The following is a 25,088-nucleotide window of genomic DNA, read 5'->3' as shown; positions in this document are numbered from 1 at the left end:
CTGATTTCTCATATATTTTAAATTAATCTTGTGCAGCGAGAAATCTATGGCCATTGCAGCCCACATCCATTACAGTAACTCTTTTAAAGTACAGTATTACATAATTTTGACAGTATTCATTTTCTTCATTATTTTCTTGTTTCAAGAATAATTTTAGTAAGAGTTACAAAATTCATATATTTTTATAATACCAGAGGTTATAAAACTCTAATTTTTTGTAAATCAAAAGGAGTACTGCACAATTACTGTACTGGTCACTAAATAAGAAACCACCATCTGCTAAACCAGTGATTTTATTTGACACATTTCGGGTAGTATGTATCTTCATATTGTGACGTGAGCAGCTGAGTAGCAGCATGGAAGGTCATGAGTTCAAAACTCACCTGGACTGTACAATTTTAATTTCTATATTCTGCTCCAGTACATTCTAGAAGTATCCACAAATGTCAAGAATCATTGTACTGGAATGTTCTATAGCTGTATATATACCATACATGTTCTGGCTGGAGGCAGTTCACTCTGCGTTCTTGTATGTGCAAGTGCTGAATAAACCTTTGTCAAGTGAAGTTAATGTTCATCATTCATCTAATTACACCTTCTTCTAACGTGACATTATTCTAGTGGAGGTGCTGGGTACTGGAACTTATGATAGTGCACATTATTGACGACACAGCAGCTCCCATCAGGCCACAAATAGTCACCATTTACATGGCGAGAAACCAGAGTTCCAGCCATATTCAACACATCGCAACCTACTGGAAACAGAAGAAGAAGAGGATGTTACTATGACAGCAACTGTGTGCCACCACATTAGACATCCTTCCAGGTTCTCTGGTGATGATGGCCAAAATCCAAATAAGTGGCTGAAGGTATATGAGTGTATAGCCAAATTTAACAAATGGGATGACACCAAGTGTTTGGCTAACATATTTTTCTACATGGAGGGCACTGCCACGCAATGGTATGAGAACAGTGAGGAGAAGTTCACAAGCTGGGAAGTATTCCAGGTGGAACTGCACAAGTATTTCGACGACACACAACAGAAGCGTAAGGCTGAAGATAAATTAAAGTGCAGGGCACAGCATCCAGGAAAAACTACAGCATCCTACATTCAATACATCTTGGAGTTGTGTAAAATAGTGGATCCTAGAATGAAGGAGGAAGATAAGGTTGCACATCTCATGAAGGGTGTTGCTGAGGACATATATCAAGCCCTACTCCTGAAGGAGGTTTCAACAGCAGACAACTTCAAAAAATGGTACAAGTATATCGAGACAATGCATCAAAAAAGAATTACATGCAAGAAGCTTGAATGGCTTCTAAATGTTATATCGCGGTCTGTTATGGAGGAAGCAATTGATTTCACAAGTATTCTTCATCAGATGGTGAGAGAGGAAGTTCAGAAGGCACTTGGATTGCACGGCGAGCAAGAAACCGAGATACTTCAAGAGGTCATAAGGGAGGAAGTGGAACAGACATTGAACCCAATCTCTCATCCTTCATTTCTCTTTAAAATGGTAAAAAAGTCAACACTCAGGTGGAGTTATGTTCCTACAATGCCACATGAGGAACCTGCTTTGGCACCAAGGAAGACTGATGCCTGGAGGACCCAAGATAACCAACCAGTATGTTTCCACTGTGGACAACCGGGACATGTGGTGTGCTATTGTCGAGAAAGGTGGTGGATATTTGATGATGCCCTTGCCAGAAGACAGCAGACTGATCTTAGCCAATGCCAACTCTGAGGCAATGAAGATGAACAAGAAGATGTGGGTGCAGGACGACATAGGTCACCATTGCCACAAGCTAGTCGCTGGGGAGGACGCTCCCCAACACGCCGATCAAGGTCTCCATCTCTGTTTAGAAGCTCCAGCCGATCACCAAGCTGCCGGAACCTGGAAAACTAAATGGTGCGACGTTCCTTGGAGGTGAGGCTGCCAAAGCAAAAAAACCTCCACTGTTGATCACTACAAAAATGATAGGAAACTACATCAATATCCTCATGGATGGCTGACCAGCCCAAGCTCTTGTGGACTTTGGAGCATCATATTCAGTCATTTTAGAGAAGTACCATCGCCAGTTGCAGAAAACCATATTCATCAACAACAAAACATCTCTGTTGTAGATGGCTGATAGGAGTATGTAAAACCTACAGGAAGATGCGTCATTCGCAAATGTAAGTCTCAAAGAGATTTTACACAAACATCAATTTTAAATATTCCTGTACATAGGATATATTACATGTGCATATGCATTAGGTGTAGAATAAGAAAGTGAAAACATTTTATTATACTTTTTGGGGGCAGAAAATATAACAAATGAATTAGATTCCAAATTGCTATGTTTTGTGGTGCATGTTCCAACAAATGTGGCATGTTAGATGCTGCAGTATGCGTAAATATAGTGCAAACATGCATGGGATTAGCAAGTAATGACACCAAGAATCACTGAACTGCAGCAGCACAAGAAACTAGTGTTCTCATTCAAACTGACAAACATGGCAGAAACGAAGCATGCATTTTAAATGAGTTATCACAAGACACACTCTCTTTAATGTCCTTTTATAAACCAGGTGCACTGTTTAATTAAGTTACTATTGATAGTCATAATAAAGTCTAACACCTGCAAAAAGAATATGCACTAATAGTGTCTGCTGGAGCACATGACAATATAAATCAGAATAAGACCTATACTTTCAAAAATGCTGTAAATGTGGAAATCGGAAACATAGAACACACATGGGTGATACTGTGTACAATTCCTTACTAGCCAGAGAGGGTACAGGCAGATTATGTCACATCTCAGCTGAAAAAGTATATTGTAAAAGCAAATGAATAACACAACTATGTGACAGTAGTTACTGTAAACAGATTCCTAAGACAGGATTTAATCTCAAGGACTGGATACAAACAAAATAGGAAATTACACACAATAACAACCAAATTTCAGACCACAGTAATGCAAAATAACACAGGAAAAACCATAGTGACAGAAGAAGACAAATCTCATACAAAGTCAAACAACCAGGAAGATGTGGTAACTGGACCATTACACTCAAAAAAGAGAAAGATCACAGTGATTCTACAACAGAAGAAGCAGATGCAACATTAACTGTAATATTGGAAGCCTCACACTGTGTGTGTGTGTGTGTGTGTGTGTGTGTGTGTGTGTTTAAAAAATAAATAAATAAAAAAGAAGAAGACAAAGGAAATCACAATGTGTCAACAGAAGAGCCAGCTCGTGCAGCATTAAATGTAATAATTTAACCATCAAGCACAACACCACAAAAATAATATGAAATACACAAAATTATGAAAAAGGAGCAATCAGCATTTTCAAAAATTGCACAAATTGAAATGAAATCAACATGAACTTTGCAGAGTATGAGCAATTCCCCACTACTTAGCAAAATATTTTTTATCCAACAGTAAATGAAAGAGAAGGGAGACAAGATAAATAATAATGAATATAATGTGGTCTCATTTCATTATCCAACTACAACAGAGACCGAGCGAGGTGGTGCAGTGGTCAGCACACTGGACTCACATTCAGAAGGACGACTGTTCAAACCTGCATCCAACCATCCTGATTTAGGTATTCGGTGATTTCCCTAAAGTGCTTCAGGCAAATGCCAGGATGATTCCTCTGAAAGGGCACAGATGACTTCCTGGTCATCGTTCCCCCCTCCCCCCCCCCCCAAAAAAAAAAACGAAAGAAAAAAAAATAAAAAACTACACACAACAGATTTTCAACAACTCAGGAGTCATGAAAAAGAAACCACCATTAAGTCTTGTACCAAAACATTCAGACCAATTCAATAAAAAAACTAGGAGTAGACTCAGATGTATTGCGCCTTAGTGAGCATGGACTAAATGTAGAAGCACTTTGCAATCCATTATCATGAGACTATGATTTGATTAATTATTTCTGTAGATCAAAACATAAAGGCGGTGGTGTTGCTATATACAAGAAGAAAATTGATGATCTACAAGATACTGGATACTCTAAATGTATTAACTTTCCAGCATGCATTGAAAAAGATTCTGAAATTACTGGCATAATGAGTAAAGATTTAAGAATTTTCTGTTTATACAGGTCTCCGTGTGGCAATATTGCAACATTCCTGAAAGAACTAGCAAAATTATTACTGATGTTTAAAATCAAGGATGTTGTAATATGTGGAGGCTACAACATAGATATGGGTAAAGAATCAAAACCAAAACAAGAATTGAAAGGAACATTATTATAGTGTAATACAAAAATAATAATAAATGCACCTATGAGAGCGACTGATCAGAGTCAGACATCACTGAAAATACTATCACTAATGCTTAAACAGTGAATGCAAAGCAAGAGTTCTGTAAAGAGTGAATGGGTGAATACAACACACACACACACACACACACACACACATACGCATATGCAACTCGCACACTTGACTGCAATCTCAGGCAACTGAAACCACATTGTGAGCAGCAGCATCGGGGTAGTGGACAGAGAAGTGTTGCAGTTTGGAAAGTTCCCACCTGCGCAGTTCAGAAAAGCTGGTGTTGGTGGGAAGGATCCATATGGTACAGGCTGCGAAGCAGTCATTGAAATGAAGGATATCATGTTTGGCAGCGTGTTCAGCTACAGGGTGGTCCACTTGTTTCTTGGCCACAGTTTGTTGGTGGCCATTCATATGGCCAGGCAGCTTGTTGGTAGCCATGTCTACATAGAATGCAGCACAGTGGTTGCAGCTTACTTGTAAATCAAATGACTGGTTTCACAGATAGCCCTGCCTTTGATGGGATAGGTGATGTTAGTGATCAGCTACATGGTGGTCCACTCGTTTCTTGGCCACAGTTTGTCGGTGGCCACTCATGCGACCAGACAACTTGTTGGTAGTCATGCCTACATAGAATGCAGCACAGTGGTTACAGCTTAGCTTGTAAATCAAATGACTGGTTTCACAGGTAGCCCTGACTTTGATGGGATAGGTGATGTTAGTGACTGAACTGGAGTAGGTGGTGGTAGGAGGAAGTATGGGATGGGTCTTACATCTAGGTCTATTACAGGGGTATGAGCCTTGAGGTAAGGGATTGGGAGCAGCAGTTGTGTAAGGATGGACGAGTATATCGTGTAAAGAGCTCACAAACAGAAATAAAGCAAGACAAGACAGAAGTCAGATACGTCAATACACAAAACATCAAAAAACATTGAGGAAAAAAGATGAAACTGAAACAATGCAAACACAAAGCACAAATGAAAAGTATGATACTTTGATTAATATCCTAATGCATCACTTTCATGCAGTCATCCCCAAAATGACCTGTCAGGAAAAGCAAGGTCACAATAGGCAATGGATTATTATGGATGACCAAAGAAATAATTGAACTCAGAGCTAGAGTCATATAAACAGTGTCAGAAGTAGTACAGGCAATCAATAAGAGAAGAAAAAGCCAGTTCAATAAAAGGAACCACAGAAAATTCAAAACATAAAAGTAAAAAAAGCATGGAACATAATCAACACTGAAAGATGTAGTCAAAAGAGTGTAAGTAGCAGAAATTTTATAAAGTCAGTGAGAGCCAAGAACAAAACTTTTAGAAAATATGCTTTTTATTTATGTTCTTTCTGCACGTAGTTACTGAGTGATGGGTTTTGCAAACTTCATATTGTTACAAAGGTAAAGTATATATAATATTTATGTATACATGTTTAATACTTAACATATTTAACTACATAGGTTAACACATAATATATATAGTGTAGAACTATTTCAGGGACTACAAACATTTATTTACAAGAAAATTTTTTAATTTTGTTTTAAATGAATTCCCAGTATATTCTCATAATGAGTCTGGCAGTTTGTTGTACCAAATTGAGCCACTGAAACATGGACTGTGGTCTCTTACTTTTAATTGTAATATTTGTCCTAATAACTGTTCTTATTTTTGCATTTGGGTGCCTCCCTAATGGCTTACAAAAAATGTGAGAAGTCTGCATATTTACTGCAGGTATACAGAGAGACATTTGTTTTTGATAAGGGCATCACAACAGGTTTCACGGTATCCCCGACCATGTATTAGCCTAAGAGCTCTCTTTAGTAGCACCAATATTCTTTTCAAATGCACATGAGTGACACACCCCCACATCATTATCATATAACTTTCAACTTATAGCTATTTTTAGTGTTTTATGAATTACAATTTTGGACAGCTGGCTAAGAAAATGCAGTGCACTGCTTATTTTGCTGTGCAAATAGTTAACATGGTTTTCCCAACAAAGTTTGCCATCCAAGTGGAGACCACGGAATTTACAGTCTTCATTGCTTGTGTACAGAATTCCACAAATATGTGTAGGGATACACATCTATGGCATGAGTTGCTACTTTGAACTCCAGTAACTAAGACTGCATGGTATTTACTTTTAGGCCTTTGTTACTAAAATACTTAGTCACCTCAGATAAGTCAAATGTTGAAAATCCTCAGCTAACCAAAATGTTGAAAAATATGATTTGTCCTCCTCATTGTCACCATAAAACATTAGAGAGGTGTCATCAGCATAAATAATTATTTGGGAATTAGGAGGACATATAACATCATTCTCTCTCTCTCTCTCTCTCTCTCTCTCATTCACACACACACACACACACACACACACACACACACACACACACACACACACACAAAAGAAAAGGAAATGGCCCCAATATTGATACCTGTGGGACATCTTGTTTTAGTTTTATAGGGAATGTTGATTTTCCTCACCCTATATTGATATTTATATTTGTGTACTGTTTACAGTTTTTTAGGTAAATAGATATGCACTTAAGAGATGTGTGCGCGATATTGCATGCCCTCAGATTCCACAAGAGAAGTGTATGGTTTGTGAGATCTAAAAATATGCCTATAGTATGCTTTCCTTCATCTAGATAGTTATGGGCCTTAGTTCAAAAATTCTGTGACATCTGGTCTGGTGTTGCAATCATTTCAAAATCCATGTTGAGTTTCTGCATGGAGCCAGCATAACTAATTCAAAATTGTCTTATTGGTCTGTAGTTTGACACTCCCTCCTTTGATCCTTTTGTATGTATTGGTCTGACAGTGCACCCTTTCAACACATTAGAAAACATACTGCCTTTGATATTACAATTGATGTGATGCGTAATTGCTTTAACAAAAATATTTTTGAAGTATTTTGCTGAAAATACTGTCCCAACCACTCGAGTGTTTGTTGTTTTTGCTGTAGAATTATTTTTCTTATATCTTGTTCTTTTCTTCCCCAAATTCAATGACCTTATCTATTGTGTAGCAATGTATTGGTGTGTTGAGTAGATCTGTGTCTGGAAATATGGTGCCAGTTCAGGAGATGAAAATGTTTGTTGAGAATTTTACAGACGGTTTCTAGTCTTGTATCAGTTGACCTTTATGTCTGATATTTATTGCTTCTCATCTGTGTTCATAAATGTTTTACAATATTTGTTAATGAGGCTCCAGGAGGCATGGCTTATATTTCCTGATTGTACTATTGCTTCAGTGTGGACTTGTTTCCTAAGATTTAGGAGTTCTAATTTGCAAGTTTGCTTGGTACTGATTTAATTTTTTTTGAAAATGCTTGGTACAGGTGACTTGTACAGTATACAGAGGACATGGATATTCTTTCTAAGCTCAGCTAATCTGCCTAGTAGTTTTAATTTAACTCTTCTTTTCCCACTGATTTTTAATTGGATGACAGAATTCTATGGAATTCATCCCATTTATTATTTGATCTTTCTAAATGGTAGACATTGCCCAATTCTCTCTAACTAGTGTGTTTTTGAATCTGATTATGTTCGTAATAGTTGGGCTAAATTTCTGCTTAAATATTGTTGGAGTTTTTGGAAGGATGTATACACCCCAGGGCAACCAGGATAATTGTGGGATTTTTTTCATCTGGGGTAAATCCAGGAATTTTTTAGAATTCCAGGGATTTTTTAAATTTTTTAGTTTTCAGTTAAATTTTTGTAATTTTGACTGATAAGGTAAGGACTGATACTCTAACAAAGATTTTACTTTTTCCCACTACTGCACAAATAAAACTACTTTAACAATAAAATAAAAATGAGAGAGTAACACCAAAATAAAACTTCAGCTGCAAAGAAAATGTGCCATTTACAGCAATAAAGCACATTGGACACCTAAGTGTCTGTCAACAGCAAAATGTGTCAAAGGCTTTAGGACAAAGACTATGCAATATTTCATAACAACAAACTGCTTTTGATGAGCATGACATCATGTTTGTTCATATTTCTAACAGATCATGGGAAAATTTGCAAATGGTGGTTTGAGAAGCATTACTTTCAAAGCAAATTTCTTTTTATGCAAGATGAATTATATTACATGTGAGAACATGAAATGAATTTCTTAAATCATGGAACATTTGACTCTCATTCAAAACATAAGACTTTGAGAACCAGCCACTTAGAAAAATTTTAGGCCCCAAAGACCAGCCATTTATGCCATTATTTAAAATTTTACTGTCACATTTGTGTTTATGTATTAAAGCCCCACCATGAACTATGGACCTTGCTGTTGGTGGGGAGGCTTGCCTCAGTGATATAGACAGCCACACCACAATGGAGGGGTTCCTGTTGAGATGGCAGACAAACCCGTGGTTCCTGTGCTGGTACTGCAAACTACGGCTTTAGTTTTTCCCAAGAGCATGCAGCTCTATTGTATGGATAAATGACAATGGCATCCTCTTGGATAAAATATTCTGTATGAGACTGACAGGAAGTGCAAAATGGCTAAGCAGGTATTGCTAGAAGACAACTGTAGTGATTTAGAAGCATATATCACTAGGGAAAGTAGAGGCCACCCACAGGAAAATTAAAGAGACCTTTGGAGAAAATAGAACTGCTTTTATGAATATCAGGCACTCAGATGGAAAACCAGTCCTAAGCAAAGAAGGGAAATCAGAAATGTGGAAGGCGTATGTAGAGGGTCTATACAAGGGAGATGCACTTGAGGGCAGTATTATGGAAATGGAAGAGGACATAGATGAAGATGATTGGGAGATATGATACTGCATTAAGAATTTGACAAAGCATTGAAAGGCCTAAGTTGAAACAAGAACCTGGGAGTAGACAACATTCCATTAGAACCACTGATAGCCTTGGGAGAGCCAGCCATGACAAAACTCTTCCATCTGGTGTGTAAGATGCATGAGGCAGCTGAAATACCCTCAGACTTCAAGAATAATATAATAATTCCAATTCCAAAGTAAGCAGGTGCTGACAGATGTGAAAATTACCAAACTGTCAGTTTAATAAGTCAGTCACAGTTGCAAAATACTAACACCAATTCTTTCCAGAGGAATGGAAAAACTGGTAGAAACCAACCTTGGGGAAGATCCGTTCGGATTCTGGAGAAATGAAAGAATATGAAAGGCAATACTGACCCTATGTTTTGTAACACAATATAGGTTGAGGACAGGCAAACCTATGTTTATATCATTTTTAGACTTAGAGAAAGATTTTGACAGTATTGACTAGAATACTCTGTTTCAAATTCTAAAGGTGGCAGGAGTAAAATACTGGGAGCAAAAGGCTATTTACAATTTGTGCAGAAACAAGATGGTAGTTATAAGAATCCAGGGGAGGGGGGGGGGGGGGGGGGGGGGTATAAAAGGGAAGCAGTGGTTGAAAAGAGAGTGAGACAGGGTTGTAGACTATTCCTAATGCTACCCAATCTGTGTACTGAGCAAACAGCAAAGGAAACAAAAGAAAAATTTAGAGTAAGAATTAAAGTCCAGGGAGAAGAAATACAAATTTTAAGGTTTACCAGTGACATTGCAGTTCTGTCAGAGAGAGCAAAGGACTTGGAAGAGCAGTTGAGTGGAATGGACAGTGTCTCAAAAGGAGGATATAAGATGAGAATCAACAAAAACAATGTGAGGATAATAGAAGGTGGTCAAATGAAATCAGGTGATGTTGAGGGAATTAGATTAAGAAATGAAACACTTGAAGTAATAGATGAGTTTGGGCAACAAAATAACTGATGATGATACATGAAGTAGAGAGGATATAAAATGTAGACTGAAAATGGTAAGAAAAGCTTTTCTGGGGAAGAGAAATTTGTCAACATCAAGTCTAGATTTAGGTGTCAGGAAGCCTTTTCTCAAAGTATTTGTATGGAATGTAGCCATGCATGGAAGTGAAACATGGATGATAAACAGCTTAGACAAGAAGAGAATAGAAGCTTTTGAAATGTGGTGCTACAGAAGAATGCTGAAGATTAAATGGGTAGATCACATAACTAACGAGGAGGTACTGAAAAGAAATTTGTGGCACAACCTGACTCAAAGAAGGAAGCGTTTGGTAGGACACATTCTGAGACATCAAGAGATCACCAATTTAGTACTGGAGGGAAGTGAAGGAGATAAAAATCATAGGGGGAGACCAAGGGATGAATTCAGTAACCAGATTCAGAAGGATGTAGGTTGCACTTTTCACTCAGTAATGAATAGGCTTGCACAAGATAGAGTATCATGGAGAGCTGCATCAAACCAGTCTTCGACTGGAGACCACAACAACATATATTAAAGGGTAACACAAGCTGAAAATGAACAACATTATATGTGAAAGATTAGCTTTTCTTGTAGCTATACTGTATGTATATTAACTTAAATGATTAACTTTTCCTACTTATGTATTCGCACTACTTATCAGTGAGGTTGCTATTGACTGACTACATCACATATTATATGCTCTGAATATCTACTGTCATTGGCTGGCGAGATCATATGATATGAGCACAGCACAATCTCAATTGCAGTGCTTTGAAAGTTAACATGTTGTATTTGGTGGAACTCATATTTATAGTTTTGTAATACAAATATATGTAGTGTGCATGTTTCCGCACATCCAGGATCTTTCCAAAACATATAGTTTTTTACTGGGTTTTGTTTCTTAAAGTGCCGGGAAATTTTCCTCTGCTGTGTAAAACCTTCTCCATTCACAGGATTGATTAGTTTTACAGCTACAAGGGGAAGTATATTGTCACCTAACTCAAAAATAAATGCACTTTCACCTGGAAAAATGTATAAGTATTTTTAACTGGGAAATCCAGAAAAAAACGGGATTTTTTTTCCTTGTCCACATATACACCCTGCAGGAGTATCCACATTTAAATAATCAATTTTCTGGCAATAATGATGAGAGAAGTGAGGAATTCTATGTTCCTGAACTTAATCTTATCTGCATCATATTCGCTAATTTTTGCACAATCTATCCTACTGGAGGCTAAATCTGTTATTCTGATGCCTGAAGTTACCACATTTACTATATTACATGAATTCAATAAATCTGGTAATTTTAAGTTACAAGAATTTCTATCCCGATAAAATTTTTTCACCCTGTACTGTGAGGTTATTGGGTCCAAGTTGACTAATTATCTTATTAAGGCTATTGAAGAAATGATCGAACTCTCCATTTGATGGGTGATAGGCACCCGCTACTTTATGTTTCACTGACTGTTCATGAATCCTTCAGAGATAGATAAAAATGGCTTCTAAACCATCTGACTTCAAATAGTATGCCATCTGTGCCATAATATTTACAGTATAGATTTATACCAGTTTCTGACATTGAGAAGGCCATTTACATTACAGCAAGACTGTAATTAATTTGTGAAACAACTGCTACATAAGTTTGACAGTTATAAATTTTTGAGATTACAACTCAACAATAAATTTAATTCTGACGAGCATACCACAGAATTGCTGAAGGGTCTAAACAAATCTTCATTTTCAATGTGGATGTTGTCAGACATAGGTGATGTAAAATTATGTAATATGAGTTATCTGTGGTACAAACCCAAGAATGTCCTACTTCCCAGTTTACTTATTCCTTGACATTTTCCGGGTTGATGGGACACATATGTCCCACTAAAGTAACCTTATGTTTTGAGCATTGGGACATATCTGTCTAGTGCTGTCATGTAACAGGATGTTTTTGGAACTTGGAGGAAAATACTGTGGATTATAGGGTGCATATATATAGAAGGTTGCTAGTGATCAAATGGAGTGACATGTGTTTATAGTGTGTCTGCGTCATGAAAATCAGATCAAATCACCATCTTCTCCATTCTAAGAATGTCTGAAGGTAACTAACTGTTTCTTATACATCACAGACATTGATTTTGAAACCTTACTATACTCCTCAATAATTCTGCCAATCTGTACACAATTTGTATTTCGCAGCAGCTGTATACAAATTGCAGTAGTTTAAAAGAAAAATATCTGTAATTTCTGCACGTTAATTTTTTTATTTAATGAGAAAGTTATTTGGCTTATAAACAATGAATTAGATGCTGAACTGACACCCACTGAAGATGCCTTGTAAGTAAGGTGAAACACATCTGGGTGTAGAAGTTAATAGAAAACTTAACACCCAGCAAGCAAAAGGCATTTTGCTTTTAAACTACTGCAATTTCTACATAATGTGTATGCATTGGCACATATATGCCACAGAAAACTTCACAGAATGTATAAAACATTGGTGTGATACATCAAAGCCAACTTCACTGGTTATGTTGAAAACTTGTGTGCAATATTTCATTTTTTTCATTGTCAGGAGAATAAGTGTGTTTTGGTACTGATTTGTTATATTTTTTCCATAATTTCCATCGTGATAAAATTGTTCTAAAATTAGATATTTCATTCTGAGAATCCTAGGTGCACATGAAAATATATATCTAGGTTGGTTCAGAGGTCACATGTGTCCCACTTCAGCAATTTTCAAAGGCAGTTGGCTTAAAATCTTTTTGGTAGTGAAATGGTATTTCCTATCACAAAGGTGGACAGGCTTTGATCTTTCATTTTTCAAATATATGATAAATAAATTTTATCCATGAAAGGGTTTATGAAATTTGTGATAAATAATATACTTAAAATGTTTTTTATTCCAGTCTTTGATCACAATATCAATTCTTTTGATGATCACCGGTTTCAGTCAGTAACAACCATCCTCAGACGTAAAATATAAATGTGCATACACTTCGTGAGTCCTTCAACACAATACAGCTTTATGTATCACAATATACTATCATACAACCATGGAAATGTACAGATAAAATACGGTAAAATGTACCTGTTCTACACCGTGTCCTAAAGTGATAAGGCCGTAATGGCATCGTCAAAACATATAAATATCCTCAGCACAGCATCGCCACATAGATCTAAAATAAGGTGTAGAATAGATCACATCATCCACACAGTCATTTTTGCAACTGGCTACTGAAGTACAGTAGCTACCAGACATATGTTTGCCTACATCCTAAATAGATGTCACTACTATAGTCTTAGATGTAGTCATCATTTACATAAGAAACATAATCTGATAAAAACACATTAGGTACAATACATGTAACATACTTTTCAATATTGATAACTATTATAGAAACCAATTGTGATACAGTAAAAGATGAATACAGTTACCCATGTCGCAGCTGGTGAAAATAATATACTTCTTTTTCGGGTCAGGGAACCAATACTGGAAATAAGAATAGTCTTCACAAAGATTTAAAGCCACTTACTTTGATACAGAAAGGTGTCAATTATACTGGAACAAACATTTTCAACAACTTACTTCCAGCCATAAATAGTTTAACTACTAATTAATCTTAGTTCAAAGAATCCTAAATGATTTATTGGTGACCAGTTCCTTCTAAGTGCAGCTATGTGAGCAACATAAATAAGTATTGTAAACTGATTTCCTCTTCAATGATGTGTAGCTACAACAGCCTAAGATTTATCATATGCACCTCAGTGTATTGTACATTTGCATATTTTCTGACAAGTTGGCTATTACATCTTAAATGAAACTGTGTTTAAGAGTTTTTGACTTATTCCACATTCATAAAGATCGTTTCACTTAGTATCTCTGGAAGAAATATCACCATGCCTTTTTTATGACAAGTTCTACTTCTTTGAGGATCTCCTCATTATGGATCTATCAGACAAAAGAACATCTAATCTAACCACTCCATCTTCTGCCTGCAGGAAAAGTGTTTGCCATGTCAGTCACACTGGAGGCTGTGACACCTCTCATAGCAACACCAGTTTATACAGGATTTTTCGGTGTCACTATTGACACCTTTCCTGGAGCCTTCCATGTGCTTTCAGCCTCAGTCATGGTTGTGGATCTGATTCTCATCCTGTAAGTTGTGTTATGACTGAAACATAAGAGATTTATTATTATTATTATTATTAATGTTAATTGTTGCTACTGGAAATAATCCTCAGCTTGGAATGAATATTACTATATGATAACTGTTTTGAAAACTAACTGAACTTAGAAGCAATACACACACACACACACACACACACACACACACACACACACACACACACACACGTGCAGGCTCAAAGGATATAAAATGGATATAAGGGCAGAAATGTCTGCTGGTGGCTGAGGAAGGTGTACTGAACAGCGTCACATCAGTATTATGTCACTTGCAGACTAATAATTATTGCTATGCAGGTCATGTTTTTAAGTTGGTTAGTACCTCCAAGTACATGTGGCAAGACCAAGCCATTAATGCTCGTATTCCTCTGGGCAGGTCAGGTGTTGAAGTGTAGACACATGGATCCAAAATGGTTAGTCTATACTGACAGTATAGTCCACTTAATGGTACAGTTAGGGCCATGCAGAAAACATCACATCACAAAGTTTGTGATGTGTTTGTGGAAAGATTGTTCAATGCAGATAAAAAACAACCAACACATCGACATGTCACAAGCTGTGACATGGTCATGGATTGCAATAGTAATCTAGGAAGGGTAGAATAAATTTCTTTTATTTCCATCAATGATAATAAACCTTTTGATTCTTAAAATACTGATTTCAGTCAGCAATGACCATCGTCAGCTTTGTCATAAAACAGATCAGAAAATAGTCATTGCTGACTGGCACCAGTAGTCTAAGGACCAAAAGTTTTTTGATCACCAATGGAAATGAAAGAAATTTTTCTACACTGATGTGTGTACACATTAAAGCATCACATATAAAAATATTTGTATAACTCTGCCACATTTTCAAGGTCATAAATACAACTAAAAATCAGGCAACCCAGAGGATTTTTAAGGCAAGATAGACCAACATTTGGATAATGTTTAGCTCCTAACAAGCATTTCACTCGAAAATAAATCATTAGACTATCACCAAACGAAAAGATATCTGATGATTTCATGGTACAATGAAATACACTGCATGTCATAGATTTTATAGTAACTTGCAGAATATAGATGTAGATTATAGATACTTTAAATAGCAAGACTATTGTTGGAATAGAATGCAATTGAATAATATTTGAAGAAGCAACAGAATGTTCATAGCCAAATCAAAACCTTGAAACAGGCTAGCCTCTGTAACCAAGGACACAAGAAATTTCAGCAAAAGTATTGTGAACTGCTGTGAGCATAAAACATTTTCCTTCAAATTCATAACAGGTTACAGCTAAAAACTCAAAGAACTGAGTAAAAGATCCCACTCAGAACTGTAAGTTAGTTGATGAATGAATTTCATTGAATAGCCAAAGAAACTGGTACAGCAGCCTAATATTGTGTAGGGCTCCCGTGAGCATGCAGAAATGCCACAACATGAAGTGGCATGGACTTGACTAATGTCTGAAGTAGTGCTGTAGGGAACTGACACTATTAATCATGCAGGGCTGTTCATAAATTCATAAGAGTACGAGAGGTTGAAAATCTCTTCTGAATAGCACATTGCAAGGCATACCAGATATGCTCAATAATGTTCATTTCTTGGAATTTTGGTGGCCAGCAAAAGTGTTTAAACTTGGAAGAGTGTTTGTGGAGCCACTCTGTAGCAGTTTGGGACGTGTGGGGTGTTGCACTGTCCTGCTGGAATTGCCCCGCTTCATCATTACCTAGGAGATGTTGTGGCCCATCGGTCGTGCACCGACTATAACACCTCTTTCAAACTCACTTAAATCTCGATAACCTGCCATTATAGCAGCAGTAACTGATCTGACAAGTGTGCCAGACACTTGTTGTCTTATACAGGCATTGCTGACTGCAGCTCTTTATTCTGCATGATTATATATGTCTATATTTGAATATGCATGTCTGTACCAGTTTCTTTGACACTTCAGTGTATGACCACAATAACTGAAATGTGTATAAATAAAATGATTTCAAAGTGTAAATTAAGTCAAACAGAAGCTGAAATAACTTCTGTCCAACCAAGTGATTGGGGGATGAGGCAGTCACAGATACTTGCAAAACTTACTGCAGTTGAAATCGTCAGTGCCAACAATGACAAAAATGTTATTTTACCTGTTATTGCATTATCTTCTTTCAGCCAAAGTCTTAGGTGACTTCTCCAATTTAACTGGCATCTGTTAATGATACTTTTCCTCTACCTTCTACAACACTACAGCTTTTGTGACTATCTGTGCTTGCTTGTCCCTACTGCTGTGCGATAAATAGAAATTTCTGTGTCATAATTTCATTGAATTAAGACCAGCTTGATGACTGCAGGTGGTAAAGAATACAATCATAAGGACCAATATCTGAAACTTTATTGGTCTTTGCTCTGGCATCTGACTATCTTTCACTTCTGGCAGTACTTTTGAATTGGAAAAAATTCAAGTTGTGCCATGATAATCTTTATGTTGACTTAGAACTAAGTAGATGATATGCTTTTGAGGTCAGAGGAAGGCAAGGAAGTACTATGAAACATAAGGTTGTGCCTAGCAAATTGCTATAATGGTCAAAGAAGACTTGAACTAATGATTTTTTACTGTACTTACTTAACACAATTTTGTAATCAGGTGGTGGCAGAAATTTTTGTTATGGTAAACTACATTGGATTCCGCTTTACCTACAGTACTGATATGGAGATAGGATCAGTATTAATTGAGTATTATGTGTGTATGGTGTCATGAAGTACACACAGTGATCACTAAAATTAATATCTCATAAATTTAGGACCAGTTTAATAATATAGTTTTGTGCCAATTTTTTCAAATTATTCTTGGAGTGGACATGTATAATGTCTACATGCATTGTTATCATGACAGGTGATATCAGTTCTGGAATAATGCAGTAGTTTCAAATTCACTATCAGGGAAGCCACAATCTCACTAGACAAGCTGTTAGCTACTCCCCTTAAAAGAAAACACTGGCCCTGCTAGAGCTCTGTAGATGACATAGATTGGTGCCAGGTGATCACGAAACCCTCCGCCACTGATATAAAGTCATGGCAGTGAAGTGGTGCTTATGTGCCACTTGATTGTCTAGAATCAGCATAGTAAGAATGGTCATCATGGAGACCTGACAGGATGGCAGAAAGTATCTGTCATTTCTGGATGTACCCATGACTACACCATGAATGAAGTTGCCCAATTCTTTGGTGAAACAATGGGTGCTTATAAGGAATGGTGTACCACTTGCAGCCATGTAACATGGCATAAGAATAGTGATAGTAAAAAGATCCTAACTAACAGGGATCAGAGACTTGTGTCACACCTAATCAGAGACAGTTTGTTTCAAACCTCAACAGGAATTGTTGCTGTCAGGTGTATCTCACCCAGTTTCTTAGTGAACATTGTGAAGGGAGCTACATGCAAAGGGCATTTGGAGTTGGATGCTTCACAAAAGGTGCCTCAGAGTGACAAATTATAAATTTGGATATCTTCAACGGTAGCCGTGTAAGATGCAAGCAACACAAGCCACCATTTGGGGTACCAAGTGAGAGGGGCACCAGATGTGCTACAACTGTTAAGATTTCTATACAGGGTGTATCACAATTAGTTGTGGCTGCTTGGGACACCAACATTGAATGGGCATAGTGGCACCCAATTACAAGATTTGTGTGCATTGCGTAACAGAATTAGTGACAAAAAGCTGCAGGAGTGAAAATGTATTTGGGAAAAGGGAGCAGGGGAAGGGTGTCAAATGGTAAGCTGCTTGTGTGGAAAAATGTTCTTCAACTGATCCTGGTCTTCAGTGGGTGAAACAACACAAAACTCAATAGTCCCTGACTGGATCCATGCAATGTGGTCAGACGACTCATGATGTTGCCTCTTTTCTAATGATACAAGGGGCTCAGTCCCTAACAGACCAATGAGACGTTTGACCTGTAGTGTGTATGGGGTGCAATTAAAGCCAAGGATAATTCTGTGATGCTTTTTAGGGATTTTTTGTACCATTGCTTGGGCCTGCTCATTTGGGCTACTCAGGGTGTTTATTTCAAGATTCTTTTTGACCATGTTCAATCTTTCTTCTACATCTTCATGATGAGAATGCTATGGAAACTTCATCTTCCAAGATGACAACAGCCATGTTCACATGACTGAATGTTTACATTCCTGGTTTGTTGAGCACTTAAGGACTTTATTGCACTTTGGCTGGCCTTCTTAATCTTAATCTCATGGGAAATGTCTGGAACTATTTGGAACAGATGGTGAAAAATAACCATCAACATCCCTGTAGTTTGGTAGCTCTAGATGATCTAATCATTGACAACTGACATCAGTTAGATATGGCAAACATGATGAAACTTGCGCATTCTCTTCCTCACTAAAGTGAGGCCATTATCAAGAATAGCTGTGGTGTTATAATTAAAATGTTCAATAACTTACCCAGTGACATAAAATGCCTGACAAACAGAAAAAATTTGAAAACAAACTGAAAAAAGATTGTCCTTGAGAATTCCCCCTATTCCATATAAGAATTTCTGTTATTGTAATGTGCAAAAGGTGATTGATAAGAATAACATACTCACATGTGCACAACTAATTTTAAAAAACTTATAAATGTTCTGCATGTAACCATTTTTGCAAATTAATTTGCAACATGTATGATTCATTCAACATCATTACAATTGTGGGGCTGGCAGTACAAGTGGCACAAGTGCTTGCTGCAGCAAACTGAGTAAATGGCTGTTTAGAAATTATGTGAGTTACTATTGAAACATCAGATATTTCTTCCTAATGGTCAGTTACTTTGTGTATAGTTGTAGGTATAGTTAAAGATTGAAGTGCTACTGAATTATTTTTATAGTATATTAAAAATACTTTATACTCCTCGCATCTTAAAACTTCTTGGAGGGAAACTGGTACCAAGCAAAAACATTGTATTTATTGTTCTCATTTTGAAGACTTTTTGGTGCAACACACATGATATACATAGTACAACACAAATGTTGATTATAGAACAAGAATGTGTGAGTAATTAAAGTGAAATTAATATACAAAGTTAAAAACAATAGAGAAACAGCAAATAAAAATAAAAAGACAATACTAAACAAAAATATATTGCTGTGGTTCCAATACATGCAACAGATTGTTCATAGTTTCTTTCTACACTCCTGGAAATGGAAAAAAGAACACATTGACACTGGTGTGTCAGACCCACCATACTTGCTCCGGACACTGTGAGAGGGCTGTACAAGCAATGATCACACGCACGGCACAGCGGACGCACCAGGAACCGCGGTGTTGGCCGTCGAATGGCGCTAGCTGCGCAGCATTTGTGCACCGCCGCCGTCAGTGTCAGCCAATTTGCCGTGGCATACGGAGCTCCATCGCAGTCTTTAACACTGGTAGCATGCCACGACAGCGTGGACGTGAACTGTATGTGCAGTTGACGGACTTTGAGCGAGGGCGTATAGTGGGCATTAGGGAGGCCGGGTGGACGTACCGCCGAATTGCTCAACACGTGGGGCGTGAGGTCTCCACAGTACATCGATGTTGTCGCCAGTGGTCGGCGGAAGGTGCACGTGCCCGTCGACCTGGGACCGGACCGCAGCGACGCACGGATGCACGCCAAGACCGTAGGATCCTACGCAGTGCCGTAGGGGACCGCACCGCCACTTCCCAGCAAATTAGGGACACTGTTGCTCCTGGGGTATCGGCGAGGACCATTCGCAACCGTCTCCATGAAGCTGGGCTACGGTCCCACACACCGTTAGGCCATCTTCCGCTCACGCCCCAACATCGTGCAGCCCGCCTCCAGTGGTGTCGCGACAGGCGTGAATGGAGGGACGAATGGAGACGTGTCGTGTTCAGCGATGAGAGTCGCTTCTGCCTTGGTGCCAATGATGGTCGTATGCGTGTTTGGTGCCGTACAGGTAAGCGCCACAATCAGGACTGCATACGACCGAGGCACACAGGGCCAACACCCGGCATCATGGTGTGGGGAGCGATCTCCTACACTGGCCGTACACCACTGGTGATCGTCGAGGGGACACTGAATAGTGCACGGTACATCCAAACCGCCATCGAACCCATCGTTCTACCATTCCTAGACCGGCAAGGGAACTTGCTGTTCCAACAGGACAATGCACATCCGCATGTATCCCGTGCCACCCAACGTGCTCTAGAAGGTGTAAGTCAACTACCCTGGCCAGCAAGATCTCCGGATCTGTCCCCCATTGAGCATGTTTGGGACTGGATGAAGCGTCGTCTCACGCGGTCTGCACGTCCAGCACGAACGCTGGTCCAACTGAGGCGCCAGGTGGAAATGGCATGGCAAGCCGTTCCACAGGACTACATCCAGCATCTCTACGATCGTCTCCATGGGAGAATAGCAGCCTGCATTGCTGCGAAAGGTGGATATACACTGTACTAGTGCCGACATTGTGCATGCTCTGTTGCCTGTGTCTATGTGCCTGTGGTTCTGTCAGTGTGATCATGTGATGTATCTGACCCCAGGAATGTGTCAATAAAGTTTCCCCTTCCTGGGACAATGAATTCACGGTGTTCTTATTTCAATTTCCAGGAGTGTATAATCCCCTCAGTCAGTGTCTAGAGAATCATAATCATTTCCTTCTGTGGTATCTTAAAGAATAACTTCCTGTGCAACACACATGATGCTGTAGTATTGTGTTGTGCATTTTTCAGCCTTCCTCACCTCTTTCTTTGACCAAGTCTTTGTATGTCTCCACTCCCTCTTCTTACACAATGGTAAACTACTGTCTGAAAATGGGTTATACTATTATAGAACTCATGGTAAAGTGGAGGGATGTAGTTTTTCATCTCCTTAAGAATTTTCTGTCTCTGAAATTTTACTTCAAACTCATCTTGATGCATAGGCTGCAAAAAGAAGTATTGATGGGGGACCAATAATATGGCTCCTAAAACCCACTTCTTTAAACACAAGATCAGGGTTTACTGAATAGTTGAAATGCATTTTTAGAGGGTTTTCTTTACTGATTCAGATTCACCCAGTATTCCTCCATTGTACTTTCTTTCCTTCTATGTGCTTAGCAGCTTCATCCTTTGCTACAGCATCCATGGCTTTAATTGAAAGAAAGTTTTCTGTTTTCATTTCCACAACTGAAAACTTTCTGCTGACCTGCTTCACTGCTTCCATCCTGTCTCAGGGAACAAATGCATGCTCAGAGAGATCAAAATCATTAACATTTTGTGTATGTATAACCAGTTTCAAGGATATTATGATATGTTGGCTCAATATACTGATTTTGCCACAAGATATACAAGTGGTACTTCAAAAAATGGGCTATTTAAAAATGCGTTAAATATTGCTGTAAGTTCTCCTAAAATTATGTGTATTAGGCTTTTGCTGTACTTGTAGAAATATGCACACCTTAACCTTCATTAAAGATAACATCAGTTCTTGTTCTATCCACCATTTTACTTGTACTAGTTATATTCTAAACAGAATCCAGACATTGACTTAGAGTTTTAACTTTATGATCATGAAGTGTGGCACTATGCATGAAATTGCTTGCACTACTCTTACCCAGAAGAGATCCACACTCTAGCTTTCCAAATTTGCATTTAGATCATTTTCTTGTGAAATTGCCACTTGTAAACTTGTACTCTCAACCCCTCCAGTTTATCTTGCAAATGATCCATGAACGTGAAACATAATAACTTCAGTATGATGCCATCTGGGGGTACCTAATTTTTTGTCTGGTGTGCTCTACCTCCACATTTTTATTATTAACCATTCACTACATTAATAAATTTCTGATATTGGTCTGCTCTGTTGGCACAATATATGCTAGGTTTCCTGATGCAAATGCAGATCAGCCCATTTTCTAGATGTTAATTTAATATCTCTGTATTTCATTTTCTTTGATTCATATCCCAAATAACCATTTGCCTCAAACATCCTTTTTTTTATACAGAACATTAACATTTCCTTGATATCCTCATCACTGTCAGTGTCACCAACTTTAAATGAACATTTTGTATGTGCACGGGCTGTGAGCTGCTGAACACTTTTTGTAGTGCCTTTCCAACTGCAAACACAAGAAATCAGTCCTCATTATTCCACTCAATTTCATTTACAGTAACAACTATTTCAGCTTTGAAAGCCAAACTGACAAGGAGATCAGAAAATAGAACCTCAGAACAAATTCATATAAACAACTGTCTACCCTGGGAAGATTTAGGTTTGCTTATCTAGACTCATATGGATCCTAGTAAACTGGGTAATTCAGATTCCATCTCTGAACTCTGAAGATGGGTGTAATACTTAAATATACTTTTGGTTTATGTTACTCATTTTGCCATTATTTATATCAGTTTTCTCTGTCTTTCATTTTATCAGCACTATTTTGCAGGTCCCTTTCTCTCAATTCTGTCTTTGTCATGCCTTTCATTTTCTATCTTTCACTTTTTTCCAGTTTGTCTACTTATTATGTATTCTCATCTGTACTCTCTGATGTATTTCCAAATGTTGTTTCCTCATCTGTGACCTTTTGATTATTAGCAAGTCACTAATACTCAAGAATTTAAATCTCAGTACTTAAAACAGTGCTTCTAATTTGTTTAATGGTAACTTCTCTTTCACAATGGGTCCAGGATCTGAATTGATCTTTATTAATATCTTTCATCTATTCATTTTATTTTTGCTATCCTATTTTCTATATGCCTTTTCTTCCTTGTGAAGAAAGTATAAGGGACGATCAAAAAGATTCCATTCAAAGGCCATACAGTTCAGAATCAGTGTGCCAATCAGGCAAAATTGCCATGAGCATTGAGGCAATCATTCTATTAATGTATGAGGTTGAAGACAGATGTTTGGTAAAACACTTCATACTGCTTGAAGGAGTCAGTAACTGCATGCTGCACATCCTTATCCAAGAGGAATCATTGACCCTTCAAGGCCTTTTCCTAGGGACTGAAGGCATGATCATTGCATGAGGAGAGATCAGGACTATAGTGCAGGTATGCATATGTCCCCCGTTTGAGTTGTTTAACTTATGGATTATGCCATATCTAATATGGGGATGTCCTTTATCATGAAGCAGCAGCATCCCTTGGATGCAATGGCAATTTTTGACAGACATGCTGTCTCATACACATTCTTCATTCTCCAGTAGATGTCTACCAGTGTTTGTCCTTTGGCAGCCAAGAAAAGAATAACAGTACATTGCCCCCCCACCCCCCACCCTTTTTTTTTTTACTTGATTTGGTAATAATGTTGCTGTAGTTCACATTTCCTCACTTGCCACATGCATGTCAGAAACACACAAATGCCAGACTAATCCCTTGTCCACATGTATGTGCATATAAACCCACATTGGAGTCATACCATGTTGCATATACACTGCAGCAACACCCTCAAATGAAAACTTTTTGATCAGCCATTATATCTGAAGCCCAAAAACTTTTTCTTTTTTTGGTGTGTTTCAGCTGTCTAAGTGTTCCCACTTTTCAGTCTCATTCACAAATAGACAGAGAAACTCCTTAAAAACATAATTTATCAAACTGAATAACAACAGATATGAAAGTAATGTATGTTGCAGTAGTACTTTTAGAGTTACTGCAAATACCAAGATGATTCAACACCCTAATCAGTTTTCCTCCTGTCCTCACCCAACTAAGCTAGTTTTCCATTTCATTATGTTGATGATGACATGGTGTAACATCCTGTCCCCTCGCCCTTGTTTCCTGCTTCTGGACAACAAAAATCAAGATTTAATATATCTCAATAAGAAATGTTGTGCTACAAATTTTGGCAAACACAGATGTTCTGCTAGTTGTGATGCATATTCACAATATTTGTAATGTACTTTTAGGTCTTTTATGCTGTAGTTTCTGTGCTCCACTTCTGCAGGACACTTATTTCTTCTAATGTACTTTAAATGTTGTAGGATCGCAGCATACCTTGGCCGTGGTGCTGCAAAGGAGGAAGCAGCAGCAAAGATACAACGAAAAGAAAAATCCTTGTCCCAAAGCTGAACGAGCGTACTGCCATTTGGCTGATTTACTCTCCTGCCTCTGTAACATGTCATGCACGTTGCCTACCTGCCACCTGCAATAAGGCCTATGACAAATCGACACAGTTGAAACAAAAGATTATTGTGCATGGACACATGCAAAATCAAAGACAGGCATTTGTGCACATACTTTGTTGTGGAAGCAAGTAACTATAGGATAATGTATATTACTGATATTTATTTTTTATTTATTTTTGTTGTGTGAAGAAGTCTTGGAAGAGAATCTCTGATGTATTTTATATATCAATGTAATTGCACTCTAGCAATCATAATAGCAGTCTAGTTGTCCATTGTTAAGAATATATAAAATATTATTGCAGCCTTTCATCTCATATACAAAAATTTTGCTTTCTAAGACAGCACAATGAATATTTTCATTATACATCTGAGACTTTTAAAATTAGATTTAAAATTTTTCTTACAATGTTTTTTATATTCTTCAAATTATGTGTGCAAAGACAATCACAGTATACTCTGATGAACTATGTTTGCATCTTTCAAATTACTGAAAGTGCTATATTTAATTATTTTCTCAATAAATGCTGAGTATTTACAAGAGCATGGAGTTAGGTACATTATTTGATACACTCCAAACTTTACTTTATCCCACAGTCAGTGTAAAATGTTCCCATTGATTTGATGAAAAGCACTGACAGTGTAATTCCAGAGTTATGGAGAGGAGCTGATGAAAAGACACAAACATTGACTTTACACATGCCTAATAAAAGAAATGCAGGGGGTTAAATACTTGGTCAGTGAGCCCATAATTGTATTTACTCTTATTAATATTACAGGTGGCAAAGATTTTTGTCCTTCTCGCTGAATTAGAACATGCAAAACAAG

General features: G+C 37.8%; 1 protein-coding gene across 1 annotated transcript in view; it reads left to right on the top strand.

Annotated features, from left to right (window-relative positions):
- The window catches only part of LOC124546892 (proton-coupled folate transporter-like), a 140,283-nt gene extending 115,565 nt beyond the window's left edge, over window positions 1–24,718 (top strand). Inside the window, exons 9-10 of the mRNA XM_047125070.1 lie at window positions 14,024–14,180; window positions 24,120–24,718. Coding sequence (XP_046981026.1) covers window positions 14,024–14,180; window positions 24,120–24,207 — 245 coding nt within the window. The 3' untranslated portion in view covers window positions 24,208–24,718. The remainder of the gene's footprint in view (window positions 1–14,023; window positions 14,181–24,119) is intronic.
- The last annotated feature ends 370 nt before the right edge of the window (window positions 24,719–25,088 follow it).

This window comes from Schistocerca americana, chromosome 1 (genome assembly GCF_021461395.2).
Source record: "Schistocerca americana isolate TAMUIC-IGC-003095 chromosome 1, iqSchAmer2.1, whole genome shotgun sequence".
Taxonomy (NCBI): domain Eukaryota; kingdom Metazoa; phylum Arthropoda; class Insecta; order Orthoptera; family Acrididae; genus Schistocerca; species Schistocerca americana.
This window is presented reverse-complemented; position numbering and strand designations above follow the sequence as displayed.